Below are 26,046 nucleotides of genomic sequence, written 5' to 3'. Positions count from 1 at the left end.
AAAAAAAAAAAAAGAAGGAAAACCCCCCCCAAAGCAGTTAGTCTGGCTCCCCCTTCCTTTTTTTAAAGAAAAAAAAAAAAAAAAAAAAGAAAAAGAAAAAAATATTTCCAGACCAGAAAACTCTTGAGGAGCCACCTAGATGCTGACCAGGACAGCAGCAACCTGTACGTGTGACCGGGTGGCCAGCTGTCATCTTTGGGGCTGTAGCCTGTGCTTTGCTAGGCCTTTCCTCCTTAGCATTGTTTGAAGGTTCATGAGCGCATCCAGCTGCTGGATATCTAGAGTGTTGAGGCTGGGATAACTCAGATACTAGCCAAACATGAGCAGTATGCCTGCTTCCCAAACCACGTGGACATTGACAAATTAGAGCTCCTGGGGCTTTGCCTCTGGGTCCAAAGTGTGCTTCTCCTTCAGGAACAACTTCTCAGCCCCAGTGCTGTGCCAGGTTTCCTTATACTGCCATGGTTTTTGTCTCTGGTGCCATTCTCTTGTAAGCAGATAGTGTATTCATGGATAATGGAAGGGCAACTTTAACAGAAGTCTGGGGAAATAAGTATGGAAAATCACTGTACAGGTGGCTTGGGTGAGAGTGACAATCATCCATAATTTTCATTTGTTTAAAAAGAAAAATTTGAAGACATCAACTAATTCTCTTTTTCTTCCTTTTAGATCACCAGATTAAAAATTGACAGAAACCCCTTTGCTAAAGGTTTCAGAGATTCTGGGAGAAACAGGTAACAGGAACTTTTTTGTGTTTCCTCACTGATCTCTTCCCTCCTTTCCCTGATGAGTGCACAGGGCATGTGTCTAAGGTTGAGGAAGGCATCTTGTGATCATAATTACGTTTTACAGGAGAAATTTGCTGTAGAATAGTTCTTAGAGGAATTAGAAAGACTGTTTTATTTTACCTAAACAGATTTAATGTGTAATGATGGCTTCTTTAGGAAATACTTCCCAGGTTAAACAGCTAGACTGATCCCATTTCTTTTCAGAAGTCTCCTCCAGTGCTGCTCCTACCTCTGTTTGGATTCTGCAGTCCCAAACCCTGACAAAGGGGTTTAGATATTCTTAGACAACATATCTGTAAAGACAGCTTATCACTTTCCTGCTTGATAACATTTTTTTCTGTGACTGTATTTTTTTGCTGCTGTACGTTTAGTTCTCTCTTTGCTTCTACCTTAGTGTCCCTTCTGTTATTTTGTATATGTGTTTTGCTGGTGGGTTTTTTCCTTTTTTTTATGTCCTGGATAATTTATTTATGCTCATTTCTATGATTTTCATGTTTTAAAACATTCTTTAGCATCTCTGATAAGTTGTTAGTAAACTGCTCATGTATTGCTGATGTGGTACCATGATATCTAAAAAATTAGGTAAAATTAATGAACTTGTAGAGATACTGTAGTTTCCTAATTTTTTTTTTGTTATTAAAATGAAGAACACAGAAAAATGAGGGATTGCAGACTGTAAAACAGACAAATAGGTCACAGTCTAACACTGTGCAAAATAATAGCTTATTCTTTATTATATGTAGAGCTGGCTGAAGGGCATTTTTAAATTTTAATTTTCACAGGAAATGCCAAAACTTAGAGTGCAAATACTTGCTTTACATTAGAAGAAAAAATGACTTTGTGATAGGTTTGCAGGATAAAAGTGCAAAAATGTTCTCATTTCAAACAATTCCTGTTTCTCTCCAGTGTTGTCAGATTATTTCACTTTGACTGTGTCGCTTGATTTTTACCAGGATTTTTATGAAAAGATTAAACACCTTGAGCGTTATTTAGAAAAAAAAGTATTTTAACAGGTAATAGTTAAACAGGAACTTTAATAAAAAACCCTTATTGTGATAGTAAAAGACATTACAGAGTTATCAAAAAAGAAAAAGAAAATCAAACCAAAGTTTCAACTTTTTCTGCCATTCATGAATCCTGAAGAATTTGCAGCCTATCTGAGTATTTCAGATCTAAATGATGTGGTTATCCTTTCAATCAGTGTGACAAAGGCTTTAAACATTAATTTTATTATAGAATTAGACATATATGAGTACATTACAAGAAGCCTAGAGTTGTAAAGCAAGATTCTGCAAGCCAGAGTGAAAGTCATGTGCATAACCTTCATTTGCTGTTCCCATGGGCACTGTAATTCAGTTTTTACTTGCATGCTCCTGTTGTGTGTGTTCCCCGGGACCACTGTGTCCTTATAGTTTGCTAAGGACAGTGTTCAGTCCCTGTGTTTTCCACCACACATTGTAATGCTACATGCTCTATGGTCACAGACACCTAACCGACCTAGAGACTTCCTAGCTCAGTTCCTCTGTTCTCATCTTACAGAAGCTATGCAAAAAGATGTTACCGCTCTCATTTAATCCCCACTGGGAGCATCAGTTCTCCTTGAGGCATATGTGACTTTTACTCTTCTCTCCTCTCCTGTGTGTGGGAAGTAGGATGTGCCCCAGGTACAAGATCTGTGTGCAGAGATACAGCTGCACTGGGGGCTGGGTTTGGAAGAGGATTGATGCAGTTCCAGGTACATGGTGGGCTATATTAACATGGAAGGCATTAATAAGGTCCTAGCTCAGTGAATTTGGACAGTTTCCTGAAAAAGTTGGGAATTACTGATCTTTGTAGCTCATTGATTTAAGAAAGGGCAGGAAATTGCTACACGGCTGCAGCTGTGGGGAGGGCTCAGTAAGGCTTTCTGCTGATGTAAAGAGGAATTAAAATCTTTAAGGTATTACACATCAAAGAGAGCAGCCTGAGGCTTTAGGAAGAAAAAAACAGGCAAAGGTATTTGCAAGCATATATAGCAGTCAGGCGCCTGCCTCACAAGCAGTGGTCTGGCTAAGGTTGCACTGCTGTTGTCAGCTAGTGGAGGACATTAACGCTCAGCTGCTCCCTTTCAAGAGGACACATACATAGACGTACACATTAATTTAATGGCCAGTCTTCGCTAGCGAAGATTTGGGAAAGGTCGTTAACCCTTCGAGCCTGCGCAGTGGATTTTTTAGGTGAGACACAGCGTGCGCTGAACTGAGCCCACCCTTTAATCCTGAGGTTCATCTGCCGGGGCCAAGCAAGCTTGGACAGTGGCAGTGAGGTCCCCAGGATGTAGGTTTGTTTAGAGTGACCTTCTCTTAGATGGATTGCCTTACAAGGCTGATGAGCTCCATCTGCCCGGGGGGCTGGGAATCGAACCCTGGTCGCAGCAGTGAGAGTCCTGCACCCTAACCACTAGACCACCAGGGGCCTCACCTTGACGTACACATAGGAGGGAGAAAAACATTCAGGTCTAAGCTATGTGGGGAGAGGACTCTCCAAATGGGACTTCTCTGAACTATGCTGGATGGCTCTTCCCCTTGTGAATTTGTCATTTCATCAGGATTACTGGTCAGCTGGATCAGCAGTCATGATGCTCTGCAAATTCCCACACCCTCAAACATCATTCACATATCCTTCCCACAACTTCGGTCAACTGCAGTGCATCAGACTGTGGCTGGAGAATGTCCCACTGAAAATGCAGGTCTTCTTTGAAAAAGAAACAGGTTAATTTGAAGAAGGAGCCATTTGTGAAGCAGGCAATTGAATAGTATATGTCCAAGAGGTTTTAAGGTTTTTAGAGGTTTTTAGAAGGTCTTAAGGAAAAAAAAAAAGGTGTGGCAGCAGCAGGAGACACAGAATTCTGAGGCAGCTCCAGGACATCGTATCCCAGTGACATAGGGATACTGAATCAGAGCCATGGTTAGAGTTTGCCAGCAAATGATGGAGGAAAGAATCCCCCTGGGAAAAGCAGAGCATATTGGGAAAAAAGGAACTCTTAGGCCACTTCTTCTCTAGGACATTACCTTTCTGCTTTGTGTGGAGATTCTTCCATTAAATGGTGGTAGATATTTTCCCCTCCAGTTATTTATTCTTTTATTGTTTCACTGTTGTTTCCTGCTGCAGAAATTGTGGAGTTAACTGTTTTTTTTAAAAAATAGTTTCCCTTTTAAATCTTTTGCTTCCATCAGCTCACAGCCTTCCCCTACGTTTCCTTATGACTGTGGTCTCACTTCATTACTACAAGAGATTGCTAAAACCCTGTTGCTCTGGGGACACCCCATCATGATGCAAATGCTTGTATCCATATGGAGGAGCAATCTTTTCCCAGATTCTTTCTTAGATCTCTTTCAGTTATTTGCATGAGTGTCTCCCTTCATAGCTCACTGCCTCAGTCTTTAAGCTGGGAGAAGGAGCAGTGATGGGTTTCAGAGGGAAGGATAGAAACAGCTCATCAGCTAGATGATGTTTTGCAGTCTTTGAGCACTCAAACTGTGTTAAGTAATGGTGTTCAGCCATCTAGCCATTTGCCTTGTTGGATTAGGAATTTAGCCTGTGTTTGACGGTTGAGTCTTGGTTCCTACTTCTTAGAGATTCCCTCTACCTGATTTTTGGTCCCTCTTCACTTTTTGGAAAGGCACATGAAGCATCTGTAAAAATGCAACAAGAGAAGCTTCTGGTGGTGAAAGGACACCTATGTAATGGAGGTACAAGTCAAGTTATTACTTGGTTTCTTTCCTGAACCTCAAGGGATTGAGAAACTAGAGTTTTTGAGATATAGAGCTCAGCTAGCCAAATGTTTGGGTAGCAAGGGTGCAGGTTTAATGCCACAGAGCCTATTTTTGGAGACCAAGCAAAGTTGATTTGACAGTGGGATGCTTGCAGGACCTCCTTATCCAGGAGGAAACCAGAAGGGACAACAGTCAGGAAACTCAACAGGGTGATGGAAGATAAAAAACCCTAGGCTGAAGGCAAATAACAGCACTTGACTTTCAGATGTGGGCAGCTGAAGTGAAGTTGCTTCTGCTGGAAATGCTCTTTGAGTTTTGTCTAGGATAAGAAAGCCAGGAGGGCACTTGGAGCCAATAGTTTGGCTTCCCCAGTGAACAATGAAATGATGACCTGAATCGTGCATGCAGTGGGAATGGCAAGATCAGCCATATGGGATGGATTATGGAAGTGCACAGATAGGTCCTTTCATTTTTCAGACAATGGAACTGTTTCATTTATTGCCTATTATTAAAACTTTATAGCACTAAAAATAAAAGAATGAATGAAAAAGAGAGAGTAAATTTTGGATACCTTTTAAAGGACTGGCCTTATTAAAAAAAAAAAAAAAGCTGGCAGTGAGTCCTCTTCTGATACTTTTGCTTTTTACTTCCTTCATAAAGATGGTGTGAGAGGGGAGGGTTTATGGACTGATAGATAGTTTGAAGTTAATTTTTCAGTGCGGCTCTTTGGAAGAGAAAATAAATGCCACATGGATTATGTTCAGCACACTTGGTACCAGCAGCCCTCACCAAAGCTTCCCCGTATTACTGAGATTTCAGGAATGCTGCAAACAATTATTTTTTTGTCAGCATTTATTGCTGTCCCAAAAGGTCTCTTCATTGGCCAGGGGGGGTTTCTTTTCCTTGTTGGGGGGTGGAACACACACGCATAATAGCACTCCAGTATTTCTGCTGACTAGGAGAGCACACCAAGGTCATAAATTGCTACGTAAGACACAGTTATTAGAGTTGACAGGGATTAAATTTCTTGATTCCCACCTTACCACCTCAACATTTTCTTTCAAAAATAGGAATACATCACAGACAGAAGAAAGGCTGGGGATAGGGTTGTAAAATCAGTCACACAAAGGTGGTGTGCCTTCTCATCAAAAATTGGCTTTTAGTATGGCTGCATGTTCTTCTTTTGCAAGACTCCATACACAGGGTGGCAGGTGCCTAGCAGGTTAGCACATGAAGCTGCTGTCTCATGGATCTTGTCTTATGCATGAAAGGATGTGAAAGTTCAGTAAGGATGTGTTCTTCTTAGATACTATTTCAAAAACAGCCACAATATTTTTTCTGCACAAAGTGAAAGAGGCCCCCAAAAACATAAATCAAAGAAAAAAAACCCAAACAAACCATACACCAATGGGAAAAAAAGATTTTTCTAGTATATAGGGACTTAAATTTATGCATAGGAGAACTGTACATAACTTTGAGCTCTGTTATCCACATACTCAGAGAGGATGTTTTGTAATGCATGTTCCACACGTGTTCTGGAGGAGTAAAGGTCTCACATTAGTGGCAGGAAGAACCAGCTGTGGAGTTTGGCATCCATTCTTCAGGTACCTGCCATGCTTCTGCCATGCTGCCCTTGGCATTTCAGGGCAATCTGTGAGTCCAGCAAAGCCACAGTGTTGTTTCCAACAGTTGCAGTGTGGAAAGGGAAGGGTGAGAGGAGCTGTGTCCACAGCAAAGGTGCTGTTGTAGAACTCCTCTCCTGGAGCAGGAGGAGGTGGGTCTCTGGAGGCATCTTTCCTTTCCCTGACATACAGGCAAGAATAAAAGCTGGTACTCTCAGTGCTGCCAATTACCCTCTATCAGGTCACAGACACGGTGGAGTCCAAACCTTGAAAGCAGTGTATTATTCCCGATTTACTGTTTTATTTCTTCCTTTTATTATCTCCTGACTATTCTATTTTTTCCTTTTCAAATTATATGGTACCTGTGAGAACTGTATTGATACAGCAGAAGGTGGTAGATGCAGAGCTAGAAACTTAGAATAATGAGTCAATTGCTGAGCAGATAATGATGTAGTGTCCAGGGAGAGGCAGTGGTAATAGCATTAACCTGCTTTTACTGTCTCCCTGAGCCACCTCCCATTAGGGTTTGGATTTTACTGGGAGGGAGTTATGAGAAGTCTGATGCTGGAGATCTAATGACTGAGCCAGACTGTGTGTCCACTGGTTTTAGTGAGCTGGCCTCCTTGCTTCCTCACATGATCCTGTGGAAGACACAGGGCAGCTGAATTAGCAGAACTGGAACTTTCAGTCTGCATTTTTGGATATATTACATGGTTTTAATCACCAAGGCAGGTCCTTTCAACAGCAGGTCTAGTTGCATTGCAAGTTGCTCAGGACATTTTTTTCCCCTGGATATATGGTACCAGAAAGTCTTCCCTTCATGTTTGGGCCAGGGAGCATTTCATGAGGCTGCATAAAAGGTGCTGTTCTCTTCCCAGCTGTGAGAGTTGAGAAGCAGATGGAGTCTGAAAATGTGTGACTTTCACACACACAGAGCAGAGGAAATCCTGGGCATGATATCAGTAGTTGAAGGGTAGCTTTTGCACACAGAGCCCAGCTTAGCAGATGGGTTCAAATTCTGCACTGCCTTGTTGTCTCTGAGCTCTATGAGCTGGCAGAGGCCACTGTATTAACCAAATAGTTTTGTTGTAATGTGCTCAGCACTAGTGTGAGACTGCTATGCAGATATGTCTTCTGTTTCTACTTCTAACAGCTTAGCAGCTAATAAACACCATGCAACAACCTCTCTTCTAAACCTCCTCTTAAAATACAGAGTTTAGTTTGCCAACTCCAATGTATTTAAAGTATCCAAGCTTCCGGGGAGACTTTGGAAAGTTAACCGAGTGAGTGAAGGCACGTGCAGAAAGACATTTTCAGAAGCAAAAGGCAGCTCCAGTGTCAGCTCAACATCTGATGAGAGGCTCTGGGGATGTTAGTGCCTTTTGCGTTGAAAGGGGATATGTTCTTGCATTTGACGAAGAATCTCTAGTAGCGTACAGTCAGCGCAAGGGCTAAAACCTACTGCTGGAAAAGAGGCAGGGGAAAGTGAGGAATGGGGAACAGAGCAGTGCCCAGCTTCCACAGAGGAGAGCCTTTCCTGGGAAAAAACTCCCAGAGGTTTATCTCGTAAGGAACATAGAATCTTTTCCTTATAATGCACCTGTGTCCTCACTGAGGCTGTGGAGCTAAGAGACTTCCAGCAGAGCTAGCATTTTTTGGTGAAAATAAAAATAAATCTGAGACCCCCGCCCTTCAAGAAGAAAAGTTCTTACAAATTTTTTAGTGTTTTCTTTTTGTTATGTCTTTGTGGTGAGTTAAGGACCCAAAGCAGAGATGTCACTGATCATTTTTAAAGAGCATCTTATGCATTTCTAGTCAAAGTCCAAAACCAAGGAGATTCCCTTTATGATGGCTTCCCATAGCACTTCAGAACAGTGTCCAGAAGTAGGAAGTGGCAGGAAAAGGCAATTCACAAAATCTCTGGTTCTGTAGGCTGAATCCCAGACCTCCTTTGTTTGCATGACAGCTTACATCCACCAAGTGTGGAGGCCCAGTCAATGATAAAGTGTGCCTTGAGGAGCTGACAGGCATGTGTCTCCTGTAAAGCAGACATGAGGCTTGAGATTCTTTTTAGAAAGGAAAAAGGCATTGAGAGACTGTTTGATGCTTTTGAAATCCTGGGTTGGGGAAATTTTATTTTACTCTGGTGCCCAGCACTTGTGCGGGAAGACTTGAGGAATTCACAGATGCCAAGGTGACCTTTTGGTAGCCACTGGCAGCCTGTCAAAAAAAGTCGGAGCCTTCTTTCTGCAGTGCCTATGCCCTGAGCTGACTGACATTCTTATTCCCTCCTTGTTTTATTTCCTTTGCATAGGACGGGGCTGGAGGCCATTATGGAGACCTACGCCTTCTGGAGGCCCCCCGTGCGCACTCTCACCTTTGAAGACTTCACTACCATGCAGAAGCAGCAAGGTGAGCATACAAAGGGAATGCAAAGAGCTGTAGAAAGAGCAGGAGAAGAGGACATAAGAGCAGCAACACACTTTACCGTGTGTCCAGTGACTGGAATGGGGATGTCACATACATCACTGAGCTCTTGACTGTAATGAAAGGACACAGAGCAGAGAGGGTAGATGGAAATGGTGGACAGGCCATGCCTTATGAGGTGCAAAAGAACCACTTGATCTCCCTGGTCTTCCGAGCGCTGGAACTAGAGTCCTAAGAGCTAGAAGGAGGAGCAGGAAGGAGTGTAGGGTTAAGTGAAGCAGCCTAACAACACAGCATGAGTTAAGTGTGAAGAGGGTACAGAGAGACTGAGGAAATGCTCAAGCATGTTAGACACGTTGTTCTCCATTTACAGTTAACATTTACTATTTGTGTGGAAACACAAGGGAAATGGGATTGTGTCCTATGGAAGTTTTAGGAGACCAAGAATGTGCCCCCCTTCAGGATCATGGTACCTTGATTTCAGAACTCGGTGGCCTTGCTGGAGAGACTTTCTGTCAGTAAGAATCTGGGAAGAATTATTGGATAGCCAAGTGTTATCCACTTGCTCATGCAGTGTCTTTTCATAGCTTCTGCCCTTTACATCTCTCACTTGTTAAGTAGGGCTTTCATCTCTAGTTTCAGACTGTGTTGCTATTTTGCTTTTTGCAGGGGTAGACCTTTCCCATTCACTTTATTGCTGCTATGTCTAGTTAAAAACACAGTGATCATTGAGAATGGAGGTATCAAGGCAGCCTCATACTTTTTTTCATTCCAACATACATGCAAGAAAAGAAACAATTCAAAATGGTGTTTAAATGTGACACCAGTGAGGTTAAACAATCAAAACCAAATGCCTGCCCTGTGCAGCAGATTCTCCAGCCTCTCACACTTTAGCTTGACATCACCCCCAAAAATTCCCTCCAGAACTTGAATCCATCTGAGGATGATATGGTCTCCTCCAGAGGCAGGGAAGCCATGGTGGCTGTTGGGGCTGCCCATCACCAGGGCAGAATCAGAAGAGTATACAGTGCAGGACTGTCTTCTTGCTGACTGTCCCCTACCTCAGTTCCATGTGCAACACCCCAGAGCCTAGGTCACCTGCTGAATCATGTTTCTGATGGCTTAGCATCAGAGAAGGATAGAGCACACTCCAGTCAGCTGTGTGAGACTCCCCATGTCTTTACATGGTCTTTACATGGCCACCCAACTGGTCTTAAATGACACAACTTGAGGCAGGAGAGATTTTGCACAAGCTCAGGGGCTTGTGTGGAGGAGCACTTATAGTGGGAGATGTGGTCAGAGATGGGTTAAAGAAGGCACTCAGGAATGTTTTCATCACTCACCTAAATAGAAACATAACAGCTTCTCCTCCTGGTCACAGCCACTGAAGCAGACTCTCTCCAATGTCTCACTCCCTATTTGGGCTCGACCCCTCCCCTCCCCTCGGTTATCAGATAACATTCTAGTGGCAAGTCCACCAATTGCTTACGTGGTAAGGTAATACTAGGAAAGGAAAATATTTAATGTATTTTTAGCTTGCTATAATATAGTTTGGCAGCTGAAAAACCAGGAAGCAAGCCAGTACCCTGTGACCAGCTGGCTCTGTGCAGACCACCACCACTGCACCACAGACCTCTAGGCTTAGGGCAGCCTGTAACTAAAGTTGTGTTCACAGGTTGATCTCAAAAACTTAATAACTCATTACAAAAAAGTGCTTTGAGCTCTGTATTTGGCCATGTCAAATGAGCTCAAGATAATGAATCAGAAATATTCCAACCATCATAGTGCTCATCTCTCAGTAGTTGCTGTAACAAGCTGTCCCCTGGTCTCAAAAATAGATGCAAAGCCGAGGTACAAACACACTCTATTTTAATTTCTGGCTGTTGGGACATCCCCCAAAGGCCAGCACAAATGGTCTGGTCTGGAGGCCTTGGAATTGCTGGCAGAAAGAGCAAGAAATGCTGGGGAGGCTTTAAGCCACATGTGATTCTTCCCTCCAAACATAAGACAGCCAGGATATACCATGCTCATACCTCTTCATCTCCTTGCTTTCAAGCACATGAACTGGGTGACAGGTGAGTAAATCACTGGTGTTTAACAGCTGACATCACCAATAAGCTCTTGCACCTTGGATCCCCCCAGCCTTAGCCAGTCTTCACATGTAAATAACTTGCCTTGGACCTTCCTTCTCTCTCCTGCCTGAAGCTTCAGTGCTCTGAGCTACATGCCGCTATCTCACACCCTTGTATATTTATGAATTAGAAGTTTTCAGGGTATTATTTTAATAAACAGATACTTTAATTCTAAATCACATTGTTGTCTCCAAAACTGGGTGAATACGTGACATTTCTGAATAAACATTTGAAGAATTGCAAGCCTTCCTTTTACCCCTTGCATTGTTAATTGAGAGATTGCACAGGAGGCTACAGGAGGTTTTTGGGACTAGATGTGTCCACTGCAGCTATAAAGGAATGCATATTTACTTCTGAGAGATAGGGTGAGAGCAGCAAAAGTGGCTGCTTGATGAGGAGGAAGTTACGGTTATCCAGCCTGTGAGGAGGGAGAGAATAGTGGTAGATAGGAAAAAAGCAATAGGTTCCAGTTACATGAAATCTAGGGAAGTTGCTGGACCAGTTCTGCTATAAGAACTGTGGAATTCAGCTTTGATTTTCTAGAGACGAGTCCCTCTTACTGTAGTAGGAAAAATTACGTTTTCTGGGGTAAGAGCTTGGGATGTCAGCAGCATAAAGTTCTGTCCTATGAATTGCTACAGATTCTTAGCTTACGTACCAAATTTTTATGGCCTCTACTATCTTGTAGAGATGTTAGCTTTGTGTCACCCATCCCTGATATTCTTGTTACTGTAATTTTCATGTTTTTATGAAACAACTGTGTGGAACATGCTTCATTCAAGCGGCTCTGATTTTTCTGTTCCAACCTAATGTCCATCCCTTTTTGTGGGATGTTAAGAGAGAAGTTCTCTCTCATCCACCTTCTTTATACATTTAATTGTTTTATGTTTTTATGTCCCTCTTCTGTGCCTCTCAAAGTGAATAGCACCAGTCATTTAATTTCTCTTCTAGTGGGAAGTTTTCCAGATTCTTAATAATTTCTTTAAAAAAAAGTCTACACAGAGTATTCCAGATGCATCCACACGATACAACTACATAAAGGTGTAATATTTTCCACATTATCCTTTCTGCCATTCAACATGCATCCTAGTGCTTTGCTCATTTGCTTGGCCCAAGCTGTATGTTGAGCAAGGGGCCCAATGACACACCAAAATCGATACTCCGTGTGCTGGATGCAGCTGTTTCATACAGGGATTAAATAACTCTCTAATCTGCACAATGATAGGTTTCAGCTGCCACACAAACTGGTAAGCTTGATATCGCAACCAGTCGCACAGATGCCTGGTGCGGCTGAATGTAGCAGTCCATGAACTTTATTTGCACGTGTTGCCACTGAAGTAAAGCACATCAGTAAGTCTCTGCAGGTCTGTGACCTGACTGGTGACCACATTGTCCTACCAAGGGGACGAACATGCTCTTTCTGTTAGTGAAACCCTTTGGCTTGAGAACAAACCTCTCTTTTGGAGCATGTAATCCAAAAGTCATCACAGCTTCACAGGAACAAACACCATGTTTGACAGTCACAGCAGGTTTTCAGCCAGTTTGGAAAAAGAAAGTTCCCCCTGAACAAAACCTTTGCAAGAAATACTCAGAAAATGGAAGCCCAGGGAAGGCTGACCTTCTGGAGAGTGATGTCACCCACACTGCAGTCTACTTACTAATAGGGAAAAAGGGGTCTTGGGATTATTGAATGCACATGTCAATGGGATGTAGGGAAAGCCAAGAGTCTATTAACGTCTTTAATTGGAATATATTTTCAAAATTTAGATTGAACCACATCCAGATTCTCATTATTAAAAATATGTGGCTCAGTTTCTTGATTATAAAAGAGAACATAAAAAAAGAAGAGGCAGGGGGGAAGAAGAAAAGAGTTTCAGTAACTCTGGATTATGTCACTTTCTAAGAGTAAAAAGAGCTATTGCTGGCTTCTATATCCAGTGATATCCAGTTTCCCACAGGATATTGTGATGAGCAGATCACTATCAGTGACTGTAAGTTTTGCCAGGACATAGAGATTAGAAAGGCACTGGGACAATAGTAGAATAGTGATCAGTATCTGATCTTTCCTACAAAAGCTGATGACTTATGCAAGAAGTGAAATCAAAGATACCCTGGCAGTTGGTAAAAAGAATTTCCTCCTAAGTAGAATTTCAGGACCAGTATGGGAGTTACATGATGTGGTATATCAGCAGGCTTGCAACACATAAAAATTTACTTCACCATTAAATTTCTGCTTTGGTATATACATACCAAATTTGCAGGGCTCAAACATCTTAGACTTGACTGGTGAATTTTCAAGGCAGCTTTCCTTTCAAATGGGGTCTCTTTCTTTGAATAAGTGCCCTTGCTGAGGCACTCCACCAAAGAGTAGATTCAGTAGATTCAACTCTGTCTCCATCAGCTTGAGCATCTGCATTGATCTTGGACTGGAGACCTGAGGTAAAGAGTCCACCTCTCAAAGAGTCTGCAAAATTGGCATTAATGGTTCTTGAGATTAGCATTAAGAGCTTGAAAATTGTCTAAAAGGGTACTGAAGACAAAGAGGGGTGTGCTCCTCTCTGGCAAGACAGCTGTTGCTGTCTCTGGTAGCAGCAGGTATACTGCTAGCCCTAGAGCAGCATGCACATACACACTGCTGATCGAGTACAGGTCCTATTGTCTTCTTCAGAGATGGGAATATCTTAATCCTGCAGTTTTGTTTCAACAGGGATACGCACAAAAGGGTACACACCCTGTCCTCAGCATGGAAGAGACTCAAATGTCCCATTTACTGCTGGAAGGGAACAAAGTTTTCTTGTAGGAACAATGTTTCAAGACAGACACTAAGTCTGTCAGGAATGGTAGGTCAGTAGGTGGGAGACAGATACCCTGAGCTTAGGTGGTGCTGCTTTTCCACCTTCTCTGTAAACATTAAACTTTTTGGGCAGGCATCACCTCTGTCTTGCCAAAGTTTGTCTGTACAGCTTGTTACTTATTTTCTTATAATACACTTCACTCATGGGGGTGGTGCTCAGAGAGCTGCCCTGATTGCAGCCATATGCAAACAAAATCCTGAGTGCACAAATGTGTACTGGTGTCAAGTGGAAGGAAAACTGAGCCCTCTAGAACTTCATCTGAAGGCATCACAGGCGCCTGGAGACAGAAAGAAGTAAATAACTATTAAGATCCTTTTGGCTATATCTGAGATCCTAGATCCCAAAAATAGTGTCTCCCAAAAGAGACATTACGCCAAAGGAGGTTGAACAACCTACAAATTCATCTGCTTGGCCCCTTGCCTCCCAATGGCAGCCATCAGTTCTCTCAGCACTGCCACCAGGATAATCTGGATGCTGCTTTCCTTTCAAATCAATTGTGAGCAGTTTAGGCTATTGGCAGAGGTCAGATATCTAGGTTTGGTCTCAATTATCATCTTGATTCTTTTGACCTTGAGGAGGAGATTAGAAACAGAGCAGTTGTTGCCAGAGTTATTGGGATCAAGCACTGGTTTCTGCTACATACTTCAAATGGCTTGTAGATTGCTTCATTTAAACAAAGCAACAGGGATCTAACTGTTCCAGCTTCTTTGTTGAGCTGCAAATAGTTTTTCTTTAGAGAAGGGACATTTTTGGTGCTTCAGGGTCTCATCTTTCACACTGAAAATTAAAATACCCTCCCAGATGTGACAGGAGTGGCTGCTGCCACTCCCTGATGACCTGAAAGGAGCCTGAAGTGCTTTGTTACTCCAGCGAGGTGTTTACCCTGCATTCCAATGACTGAAGTGAAAATCTCTGTTATTGGCTGTGTGATGATCAGATTTCACATGAATGATTGGAGGTGGGCAATACTACTTTAAAGAATTGCAAATTTCCTCAGAGTAGCACATTATTTTGTTTTGAATAGAAAATGACATGTCCTCTGAGCTTGCCACAGTACTGTGACATTTTTTCTCAATTCAGAAATTCTGAACCTTGGTGCCTCTGGATTTTATAGTTTTTTATTGTATTTTTTGTTATTTAATGTGCAGGAGTTTCCAGGGCCAGTGTTGGCCCAAAGCAGACTCCCTCAAGATTGGCAGAAGTTGGCAATTCAGGTTACTTCTGTGACAGAAGTAAAGAAAAAATGATCACAATTTCAGTTAACCTCAGCTGCAATGTTGCAGAAGCTTCTGTTGTGATTTTCTGAAGGATTTATACCGCAGGGAGTCCTTTTCCGCATCCTGTTTTCATTCTGTGTTCTCTCTTAGAGTAGCTTTTGCTACATAACCCCCTTGTCAATGTTTGTGCCCAGTTGATGGTTTTAAATGTGAAGGACCATGCATGATTATCACTCATCATCCTCCCCGTCTGAATTGATTTGATCTGTACTTGAAGAAGGGGAACAGGAGGAGCTGATATAAAGCTCATGGAACTGTTGTGTGTGCCACATTACAACTGTCTGCATATAAGACAGAAGGTAATGTTCTCCTGAGACAGTGTGGATCTGGCCCAAGAGTACCATGTGTTTATGTGAGGAGTGGAAACCCTTGCATTAAAGACAGTCTGCAGGTCCTGGAAAGGGGGTGCTTTCGGGAAAGTACCCTTGGTGCTCTGGATATTGATGGGAATTGAAATCAGATGTCCTGAATTCTACTTTTTGTCCACATTAGAACAAAAGGGTTGTTTTTTCCATTAGTTCTTGAAAATGTTTTATCTTGGAGGGTGACTGAAGCAAGTTTTATCTCTAACTTTCTGACTTCTCAGTTTGTGTTGCAGAAATCTGTAAGAGCTAAAGGGAAGTAAAGTATTATTCTGAGTTGTTCTAGATCTCCCATTAATTCTAGTGATTCTTGTAATTTGAGGGAAACTTATTAAAAAAAGTCCTTCTCTATAATTTGTTAACCAAAATTTCCTTTCATTTCTCACCTCTGTGCCATACAGTATATGCTTTTCCCCTTCAGTCTGTTGCTGTAATCATTTTTTTTGTGCCCCATGAGCTGTATCCTGAAGAACTACAAAGCACTCTTTATGTTTCCTCTACAACCCAGCAACTTGGCATGTGGTAGATTTTGAGTCTCGTTTGGGCCTTTTAAAGGTTTTACCAGCGGATTCATAATTTGATAATTGGCCAAGGGCTCTAGAGAGAAAAAAATGCAGCTACACTCTGCAAAGACAGAAATGGCTCTCATTCCCATGAAAGTGGGAAGTTTTCATTCCTAGAAATGAGGAAAGAATGAAGAAAGAGTCCAACATGTCACAAACCAGGTGGTCCTGCCCTTGCTTGGTGAGAAGGAAGAGGCATCAAAGCTGTTTAGTTTTGCAAGGAGCTGAATTGAGAACTCAAGTAATGATGGTGCAAGAAGGATGTGGTGAAGAATCCTTCAGTCCTTCTAAGGGTTTTAGACTTGGGTTTTGGAAAGCTAGGAATGGGAGGAGAGACTTTGGACTACCAGTTTTACTTGCAAGGTAAAAGTTGTCATGATAGGTGAGAGCAGGAGTGATACCTGATTTTGTGCCATTTGGATGCCTGGAGGCATCAAGCAGGACTGAGGTGTGTGCTGCCTGAAGCAGAAATGGATCCAGGTTTGTGCTAAGGCTATTAAAGGACATGAGATCATATGGTTACAGTGGCACACTCTGCCTCATGAGCTATCAGTCAGACCACCTGGCAATTTGCACAAACCTTCCCTCCTTACCTTATTATTCTCTCAGATTCCTATCTTTAGGGAATTAGCAAATTTAATTTTTGATCTGCAACCAAAGGTGAAGTAACTTGGAAGACAGAGTAAGTTTCATAAGCCATATTTAGCATATATGCATGTACAAATGCACAGAAAGGGAATGGGATTTTACATTTTGTTCAAATTTGTTTTCCTGCATGCACACCATCACATTTATTTACTGTTGTGTCCAAGGCCAGAACACTACAGAACACTGTGAAGAGTTGCTCTTTCCTCTACTTTAGAAATGCTCTTTACATATGTGTACAAGTCTGTGGAGTCCTCACAAAAAGCAGACCTTCCAGTACATCTGCATGGACAGGCTCCTCTGTGCTCCTTGCTGGCCAGACACATGCCAGCTCCTGGCCAGCTCCATTTGGAAAGCTGGAGAATTGCATTAGCATGGCTTTATGCCCAAGTGAATATAAACTGCCTCTCAGGAGGGCTTATTCACTCAAGTTAAGCCAGGAGGAGAGCTGTGAGCCAGATGAATGACTGGTGGCCACAGCCTCTTTTTCCTGCGCCCTCAGGTGCTTGGACACATGCCTATCATACAGTGAAGATGCCAGCATCTTGGGCATGTGTCAGAAGAGTTGTGGCTCTTCCAGGAGATGCATAAGCGAGGTCGTGCACCTATCAATCCAGGCATCTGGCTTTTGGGTTAGGTTCTGCTCACATATGAAGGTGGAAGATGGTTTGGCTGAGGCTGTGGGCCAGACACTGTCCTGCTGGGCTGAGCCAAACAGCCTCCAGGCCATAGGCTGGCCATGCTGAACCTGCAGTGTGGATCCAGCCATAAGCTAAACTAGCTTGTAAGTGGAAGTGGGCTGAGTTGTTTAAGAAACATTTGCTCTCAAAGAATAACTTTTTACTGCCTGACCCATCAAAACATAAAATCTTAAGACAAACCATCTCGCTGTTCCCATCCTTGTTAGAAAGTCAAGGCACAAGCTCTGAGGACCCACAGCCACACTTGTTCGTAGTGTCTGAGATCAGATATGCTAAGAACCGCTGGCTGCAACCAAGTTGCCCAAACTGCTCTGAAGCTCTTGCCTGTCGGATGAGACTCTGCCATTGCACAGGGCATGGCATTCATGTTCAGACATCTTGTGCTGACTGCAACTTCACCTTGCATTTTCTCTCCTTCTTTGCACTAAGAAAGGACTTTGAGGACCTAGAGGTTTGTACGGGGGTGCTGCAGGTTATGGTAACAACCAATGGCTGGAAACATTAGCAAGGCAAATATGTTGCAGTGGAGTCCAAAGCTTGATTTATGTGCACCTTTCAGACAAAGGAGGTTGGGATAAGTTGTGGGTCCACTAAATAGTATGGTGTCGTTCGTAAAAGAGATCCCAGAAAATTTTCCATGCACAATTGCTTCAGACTCCCTTGGCACTGATGCTCTCCCCACTATCTTGCAGTTGCCAGAAAGCTCCTTTGGCTAGTGCTGGCTGCTGGCAGATGTATTTTCCATCTACACTGCAGTGTTATAAGTTCTCTACGTGACCTGCCCTATGTGGAAGAGGTCCCTGTTGCCTTTCAGACACCCAGGCATGCTGAATGCTTCAAGAATACTCTGGCCCCTCATTTTAAGGCACATCATACTCATGGACTGAGGCAGTTTACCATGGGCTTGCAGTTCACCCTCACACTGTCCTTAACACAAGCTCAGTCCAGGTAAAAGCAAAAGCAAGGGTTTTTTGGGAACATATGGGGAGACAGCACCGTTACCAAGGCTTAGATGGACACAGGTAACAGGAAGGAAAGACTAGTCACAAGCTACTTGAGGCAATGTTTTAATGGCAGTTCTTGTTGATACCCAGATGAAAAGCTGTAATTTCTTCCCCAACCCTCATGGGCACATATCTGCCACCGGCACACAGCCAGCATTTGTATATGGTGTCACAAGAGGAAATGCTGGCATGGGGAAGAAGGTTGGCATTTACATCCCACCTTCTCAACAGGGTCTCCTTGTCTTCCACCATGATTTCATTCTTCTTTTTCCCACCTTCTCTCCTTACCAATGATTTCTTACTTCTCAGTGCAATTTGCAAATTTTGACTTCTGTTACACTAGGTCATTCTCCAGTCTCCCTCTTTGAAAATGCTTCTGTTGTTTTGATAAAGTCAACTTAGCTATCATTTGTATGCCTAAACAGAGAGCAGGCTTCCTTTAGGATGTTGCCTTTCTTGGCTAAGCCCTGGACATAACAGCAGGATACTGTGAGGACAGACAGTTTCATCTGCCATGTGGTGCAGGGCTCAGATACAAAGGAGCAGGCTTTGAAGTTCTGAACCTTGTATTTTATACAAATGTGGCATATATGGGCCCGATGTCTGCAGAGCCAAAAAATTATCATCTGGGCATAGTAGTGATTAATCACTTTGGAATCATGCTGACAGTGGAGGTGAGAGATACTGTGACACTACTAGTAAATGCTTTTGGTATTGGCAACTATTTCCATGGGAAACAGTGGGTAGAGAAAAAGAACATAGGAGAATTATTGAGAGATTCGTTTTGTTCTTGCTTAAATTAGGTTTCAGCTGAATTAAACCAGACCTAAACATAGTGTTGCGTATCAGTTTAACGAGCTTTTTTGTATCCGTGACTTCCATTAAAATGACATACACATCCATGGATTGAAGGCTGTAGTATGGTGTGGATATACTTGCTGGGCTTGCTGCCATCTTTAGGGATATTTGGCTGAGTTTTTAACAACTACAGACCAAGTTATAACTTCAGAAAATCCAGTTTGCATTTGGCCTATACTTAGTGCTGCCAGCAAAGATGGATAAGAAATAGCATTCAGAGCAGAGTGGAGCTGTTTGCCTTCTGAAGAGAATGAGCTGAGAAGGGCCTTGCTCTGTATTGTTTCTCATTCCACTTAAAAGTATAAAAATTGTTCTGCAAATGATCAGGAACTTCATGTTTCTGTGTTATTCTCTGTTACATCCATCATAAGTGTGGTGTGTCCTGTGCTTGTAGGATGCTGTGCATTCGTAGCAAAGCATTCTTAAAAGAGAGTTATCAGGTTTTGTGTTCACTCCTGTCGATGGATCTCTTACCTCCTCATCATTTTGAAGTTACAGAGAAAAAGAAAAAACTTCTTTACTTTATTTCCTAACTGCTGTGTTGTGACTTCAGGGTTTTTCTGTTGGCCTGAAAATAGGGATAATTCAAAGCAGAATCACTTCGGTCTCTCTTTGGGAGTGATCTGAAGTGTGCAGTTCTCAGTTTTGGAGACATTAAGCAACCCTTGCAATTGCTAATTAGCAACCTCTACTTATTCTACTAAAGCCTCAGTTATGGGTATAACTTGATCATAGCTCCTTAGCAGATGAATAAAGACTAATGCTTGGGGTAACTGGTGTGTGCACTCTTCTCCTACATAGTTTTTAAAGGTTAATTATGGGGTAAAAGAAGACTGAAATGAAGACATTACATTTAATAATTTATTCTACATATTTTATTTCAAACAGATCATTGAATACTCATATATATATATACATATGCATTTTTACTTATTCTCCAGACACTGTCAACAACTAAGTCACTATCTGCAGTTTGTTCATGAAATATGTGGTGTAAAGAGTCAAGTATGGGGTTACTGTGGGTTGAATGCATCTTACTTTGTGCTGTATTTGTTTTCTGATTATGTGACCTCTGGATTTTGGGCTTGGATAACTAAAGGATGATGCGCAAACTCAGCTGTCTGCCTGTCCTCCCTGCTGGAGGTTGCACTCTTTAAGTGTAGGGCTAACAGAAATATGCGTGTCTGTAGTTGTGTACCTCAGTTCAATCTCAACTTTATCAGCAATTTCAACTACTTTCAAAAAACACACTGTAATGAAACTACTTGTGTAGAGGCAGACATTTCCTTCTGCTGACCCTGCTGCATTGTTGACAACCTGTAACAGAGAGACACAGAGAAAGGCAGGAGGAGGTACCAATTAACTTACCACAACAAAATTAACCCAAGATTGTCTGTCAGAGACTTGAAACGAAACAGTGAAATGTACCCTTTAAAATAAATTAGAAATTCACACAAAAAGATTTAGAACTCTTGTCCTAAAAGACAAGAGCAAGTTTTAACATTTCAGTATTGTCAAGAAGCAGATACAGAGAATTCATGATGCCATTTGAAACTTCAAATTTTCTCATTAACTTTAATAGAGATTCAATGCAATGCTTCTCTTTTATGCTTTGAATAAAGGAGTCAGGAGCCTAGAAATAAGCAATAACCAATAAGCATTCCTCTCCATGGCTGGTAATGGGAATGACTGATTTGATTTAAGTATGGTCAGACTTAGCGAGCGAAGATTTGGGAAAGGTCATTGACCCTTCGAGCCTGCGCAGTGGATTTTTTAGGTGAGACACAGCGTGTGCTGAACTGAGCCCACCCTTTAATCCTGAGGTTCATCTGCCGGGGCCGAGCAAGCTTGGACAGTGGCAGTGAGGGTCTCAGGACGTAGGTTTGTTTAGAATCTGTACACAATGCAATAATGAAGTATCAGTAAGACAGGTTGTCCTGAGGACAACTGGCTTCTGGAGCTTGGAGACAGAGATAAGAAGCTGAATAGCCCCTCTGTAATCCAGGAGGAAATAGTTAGTGACCTGCTGAGCCACTTGGATCCTCACAAGTCTATAGGAGCAGATGGGATACATCCTAGGGTGATGATTTGATTTAGCAACACAGAAACACGCATTTTGTTAATGCTGCCTGGGTCAACAGCAGTCACTCCAAGCTTGCCCAAGGTTTTTCTTCTTTTTATTGTGTCTGGCTTCAGAAAATTTTTTAAATTAAAAAATCATAAATATTATTAACGTCTCAAGAGTACATTTTCACTTCCCATTCTGTTTCATCCCAGATGTGTTAGAAAGAGTCAAATATAACCTCACTTACATTCTCACCTCATATACTGACACAGAACCTCTCTTTCTAATGCATTTCTTAACCATTAGCATCACCTATTCTCTTTCCATCAAGCAACACTGCATTCAGTTCCTCCCCTGTTTGGCAGCAGACATAGTCTCAAAGTCCTGCTGCTTTTTTTTCCACAAGGTGACACAAGAAAAATCTGTCCCTTATTTTTAATGCTCAATTTGCAATCTCTGCCTTGGTTAAATTTCATCTGCTCACTCTAACACACTCTTTTCCATTCTCTTTGCATCTCACCTGTCATCTTCTAGCTTGTCAAAAATGCTGCCTCACCAATTGTCTTACCAGTTCCTCTGGTTCTGCTTATTCCTCAGTCAATCTCTTCACCAGCACCTCTTTTCTGCTTTTACAAGACTGTTAGTTGCCCTAATGCAGAAAGGGGATCTCACACAAAGAGAATAATTCAAATGAAAATAAAAGATTTCACATCAGAAAATTGAATTCCCTTACGCACAGAACTCATTTATTTTCCTGATTGCTCAAGGAAGCTTCCTGTTACTCAGATTGTTGCTGATAAATAACCTCTTTTCAAGCTCAAAATTGTGCCATCAGCTTCTTTATATCACTTACTTTTAGTTTGTTACCATTCTTGGTATTATTACACAGTATTATTTTCCCAGGTCAGAACATGTGAGCATTCCTGCTGTGCAAAATAGTCAATTCCATCATTCACGGCATAAATATTGCATAATGCGTTGATACTGCCGACATGGATATATATCAATATTTTGTTAACACCAGTGGTACAACATATGGAATCCCTTTTAAAGTTTAAGTACATGATTGAAAATCCTGACAGATCCTCTTTATCTACTCTGTGGTACAGGCTATAGCTTGAAACTCTGTCCCTTCATTTTAGTGTTACTTCTGGCTTAAATCAGTCCCGCTGCACCATGAGCCATCTGAAAAAAATGTTGAATGGTGCAGAAGTCCAACATGCTTTCAGCCACTTCCCGCCACAAGCCTATGAGCAGATGATAAAGCATGTTTGCAGTGGGACCAGACTAGTGGTCTTCCTGCAGACCTGGAGAGAGGAGAAAGACACTATTTTTTTCCCCATAAAAAGAACTAGGTACACATGCCTGGAGATGGAAGATCTCTTGACTGATGGAGCAATGCTTTCTCGCAGCTTTTCCCAATGCCCTGAGTTGCTCTGTGGCAGACTTGCTTCCCTCTCCCATTTTAAAAGGGAATAATCCTCAGTTGAAAAACAAAGTCATCACAAAAAAGCATGAGGAAAGACCAAGGGATGCTATTAATAAAGTGAGGGCCCATGCCAAGAAAGACTTGAGTTTTCCAGCGGCCATTTTACCACCCTTGTTCCTTTATTAAACTAAGCTGTTTTCTAATGGGACTGTCTCATATTGCAGATGTGATTCTGGTCTCTGAACATCCTCCCATGTGTTTTGTTTTGCAGGAGGCAGCACGGGAACCTCCCCAACCACCTCCAGCACAGGGACCCCATCACCATCTGCTTCCTCTCACCTTCTCTCTCCATCCTGCTCTCCTCCAGCCTTTCATCTGGCCCCCAACACTTTCAATGTTGGCTGTCGGGAGAGTCAGCTTTGCAACCTCAATTTGTCTGATTATCCCCCATGTGCCAGAAGCAACATGGCTGCATTGCAGAGCTACCCAGGGCTGAGTGATGGTGGCTACAATCGGCTGCAGAGCAGCACTGCTTCTGCCTCGCAGCCCTCTGAAACCTTCATGCCTCAGAGGACTCCATCCTTGATCTCAGGAATGCCAGCTCCTTCCTCCCTGCCCAGCAACAGCAAGATGGAGGCATACAGTGGCCAGCTGGGATCTTTCCCCAGCTCTCAGTTTCAGTATGTCATGCAAGCAGGCAACCCTGCCTCCACCTCCTCCTCTTCACACATGTTTGGTGGTGGCCACATGCAGCAGAGCTCCTACAACGCCTTCTCCCTGCACAATCCCTACAACCTCTATGGATACAATTTCCCTGCTTCCCCCAGGCTGGCAGCAAGCCCAGAGAAACTCACCACCTCCCAAAGCACTTTACTCTGCTCTTCCCCATCCAGTGGGGCCTTTGGAGAGAGGCAATACCTTTCCACAGGAATGGATCACGGGATGCACATGATCAGCCCTCCCTCCAGCAACCAGCAGACAGCCAACACCTGTGACAACAGACAGTATGGTGCAGTTCAGGGCTCCTCCTCACAGATGTCAGTGCACATGGTCTAACAAGCCATGCCTCTCCTTGGCATCGGAGGCAGCCAGACCTTCGTCGTTTCCAGGGGTGAAACCATCCCAGTACCCTTTTGCCTTCAAACTTATAGTGGAACTAGTATTGTAACGATAAATAAGAACACAAGCCATCTAGGTGTGTGCCACAAGAACCTTGTGGAAAGCCTTGACTGACAGCCATCGCAGCTTGTTGTAGCCCCGGGCCTCCAGACCTGCCATGGAGCATGTGCTTTTTCTGGACATTGCAGAGAGAAGGGCATGACTTTAAAAGAAGCTAGAGAGAAGCAGCCAGACATACTGTCTATGCATTAACTTTCAGCTGGTGTGAGCTTTCGGCGTGGAGGGACCCATACCCCTGTGCTGTCTCCTCTGGGTGTTGAAGAAGGGCAGTCTCCCAGGGCTTCATCCTCTGAAGCTGCACTGCCCATGGCTTTAAAGACCTCCCCCTTTCCAAATAGATCCTCACTGCTGGAGCGGCTCAGCCCATTTCTGAAGCAAACAGTGGCCTGTGGGACCTTCTTCCACTGTATCACAGGAATGGCACAGCTGGGCTAGGCTAGAGCTTCTTCCTGAAAGGTTTTGCATTTTCACCGTGGCTCTGCCCAGCAGTTTCTTTATGAGGATTGAGCTCACTAGTACCCAGCCTGCAGATGGAGATGAAAGAAAGAGGAGAGAGAAAAGTTTTAACCCACAAAGGAGCCTCAGACATTAGCAGGGACTGAACTTTGGAAAGGTGCACAGGGAAGAGGAGTGCTCAGCTCCTGTTGACTTGGCCGGAAGTAATGCAGCCAAACTGAATGGATGACAGCCTTTGTGGGGAACGTGTGTCCCACAGCACTCATCCCAACAGGAGGAAACTGTCCAGGCTGAACTCATGGGGAAGAGCAATGAAAAAAGAGTTTGCTCTACAGGAGCACAGCTGTCCTTGCATGCAAGAGTTGCCATAGAAAACCATTAGCATTTCAGAAAGAGTGAGGTTGAGTATTTGCCAACCTCCCAACTGCCACATGATCTCTGTTTAACCAAATAGATCATTGCCTTTTGACATCTTTCTTTTCTGTTTTTTTCTTTTTTCTTTTTTTCCCCCCCTCTTCAAATCCTTTAATAATAAGAAAACAATTGTAGCTTGGTGCAAGCTATGCATTTAAGTTGTGTGAAAATGCAAATACCAAGTAACAGAATACAGATATTATTGAGATTTGTTGTGAGGTGTTGTAGATAAATGTATTTATATGCCTAGTGGGGTATTCATTATTATGAGTATAAAAGAGGGCAATAAAAATGGTATGTAAAATATGTATGAAGAAAAAGGTGTATAAAGATTTGCCCTACGCACGGAACTCTGTTTCTAAGTGCCAAGCACAGAATGCGCTAAATAAATCTTTGCAATTGTTCCCTCTGTGTTTTTCTCTGTCTGTGAGGCTTCTCAGGGGTCTTCTAGAGACAGACATTTTTGACATACTGTCATGTGTGTTTGCACAGTCAAGACACGGTGCTAAATTGTGAAGTCCAGGTAATATTACAATAAAAATAAAAATTCTGTCTTCTCAAGGAATTTTAAAAATTGAGTGCTTGGAATTTGTAGGATACCTTCTTCACAGGAAACGTGTCTTAAAGACAGCTGGAGATGTTATTTTGATTATTGAAGGCTAATAAAAAGCTCTTCAGATTAATTTTTCACAGTCAATATAGTCAATAATGCCTAAAAACAACAGCATAATATATTTCTCATTTTTAAGTGGAACTTTGTGGTGTGACAGTTTTTCATTTGCACTATAATTCTAATATGAGATTGAGACATTAACACTAAAAGCCATGGGGAAGCTGAAGTCCCCTCAAAACTGGCTGGAAGTTATGGCTGCAGAATTTACAGCTTTTCCTGTGTCAATAAACTTTTTTCTTTTCCTGAATTCAAAAAGTGCCAGGAAGGTAGAAAGACCTTTTAAGATAAATTCTGCAAGAATTTCTTAATTTTTGTTTTTACAAGGGAAGATAAATATACCAATGCCATTCCCAGTTCTGTGCCTACTCTGTCCATCTGTATTCTGGCTTTTACTGTGTCTAGCCATGGATGCTGCTGAAAAGTGTAGGAAGGCTGTGGATGGCAGACACTCTGTCTCTCATCTTGTTGTCTTTTGTTTACCCCTAATAATGAATTACTGGTTTAATCCTGAAACAGATAGTTTTAGACTCTTTCTAAAATCTTTTCAGAATCTTTCAGATCTGTGCTTTGCTGTGCTTTTGGGTATAATTCCATCTAATGGAAACAATTTCTGCAGGTTAATAGTATCTTGTGTGAACCAGTATTTCTTTCTGCTAGCTGTTTAAATTAGATTATTCTTTCTTATTTATTCCATTTAGTTCTTTGTGAGTGAGTCTGTATTTCAGCTAAGAAGAGCCTCAACAAAATCAAAATCATTCTCTGTATCACAATATGTTTCTAATTTTGATTAAACAAAAAAAATAATTTAATCAAAAAATATCACTGAAAACATTTGCTGAAA

General features: G+C 42.3%; 1 protein-coding gene across 1 annotated transcript in view; it reads left to right on the top strand.

Moving 5' to 3' along the window:
• Positions 1-25,718, top strand: part of TBX15 (T-box 15) — a 93,377-nt gene extending 67,659 nt beyond the window's left edge. The window contains exons 6-8 of the mRNA XM_017814819.1: positions 670-734; positions 8,480-8,577; positions 22,755-25,718. Of these exons, the coding sequence (XP_017670308.1) occupies positions 670-734; positions 8,480-8,577; positions 22,755-23,539 (948 nt within the window). The 3' untranslated portion in view covers positions 23,540-25,718. The remainder of the gene's footprint in view (positions 1-669; positions 735-8,479; positions 8,578-22,754) is intronic.
• The last annotated feature ends 328 nt before the right edge of the window (positions 25,719-26,046 follow it).

Source organism: Lepidothrix coronata, unplaced genomic scaffold (assembly GCF_001604755.1).
Source record: "Lepidothrix coronata isolate B3197 unplaced genomic scaffold, Lepidothrix_coronata-1.0 Scaffold46, whole genome shotgun sequence".
NCBI lineage: Eukaryota > Metazoa > Chordata > Aves > Passeriformes > Pipridae > Lepidothrix > Lepidothrix coronata.
This window is presented reverse-complemented; position numbering and strand designations above follow the sequence as displayed.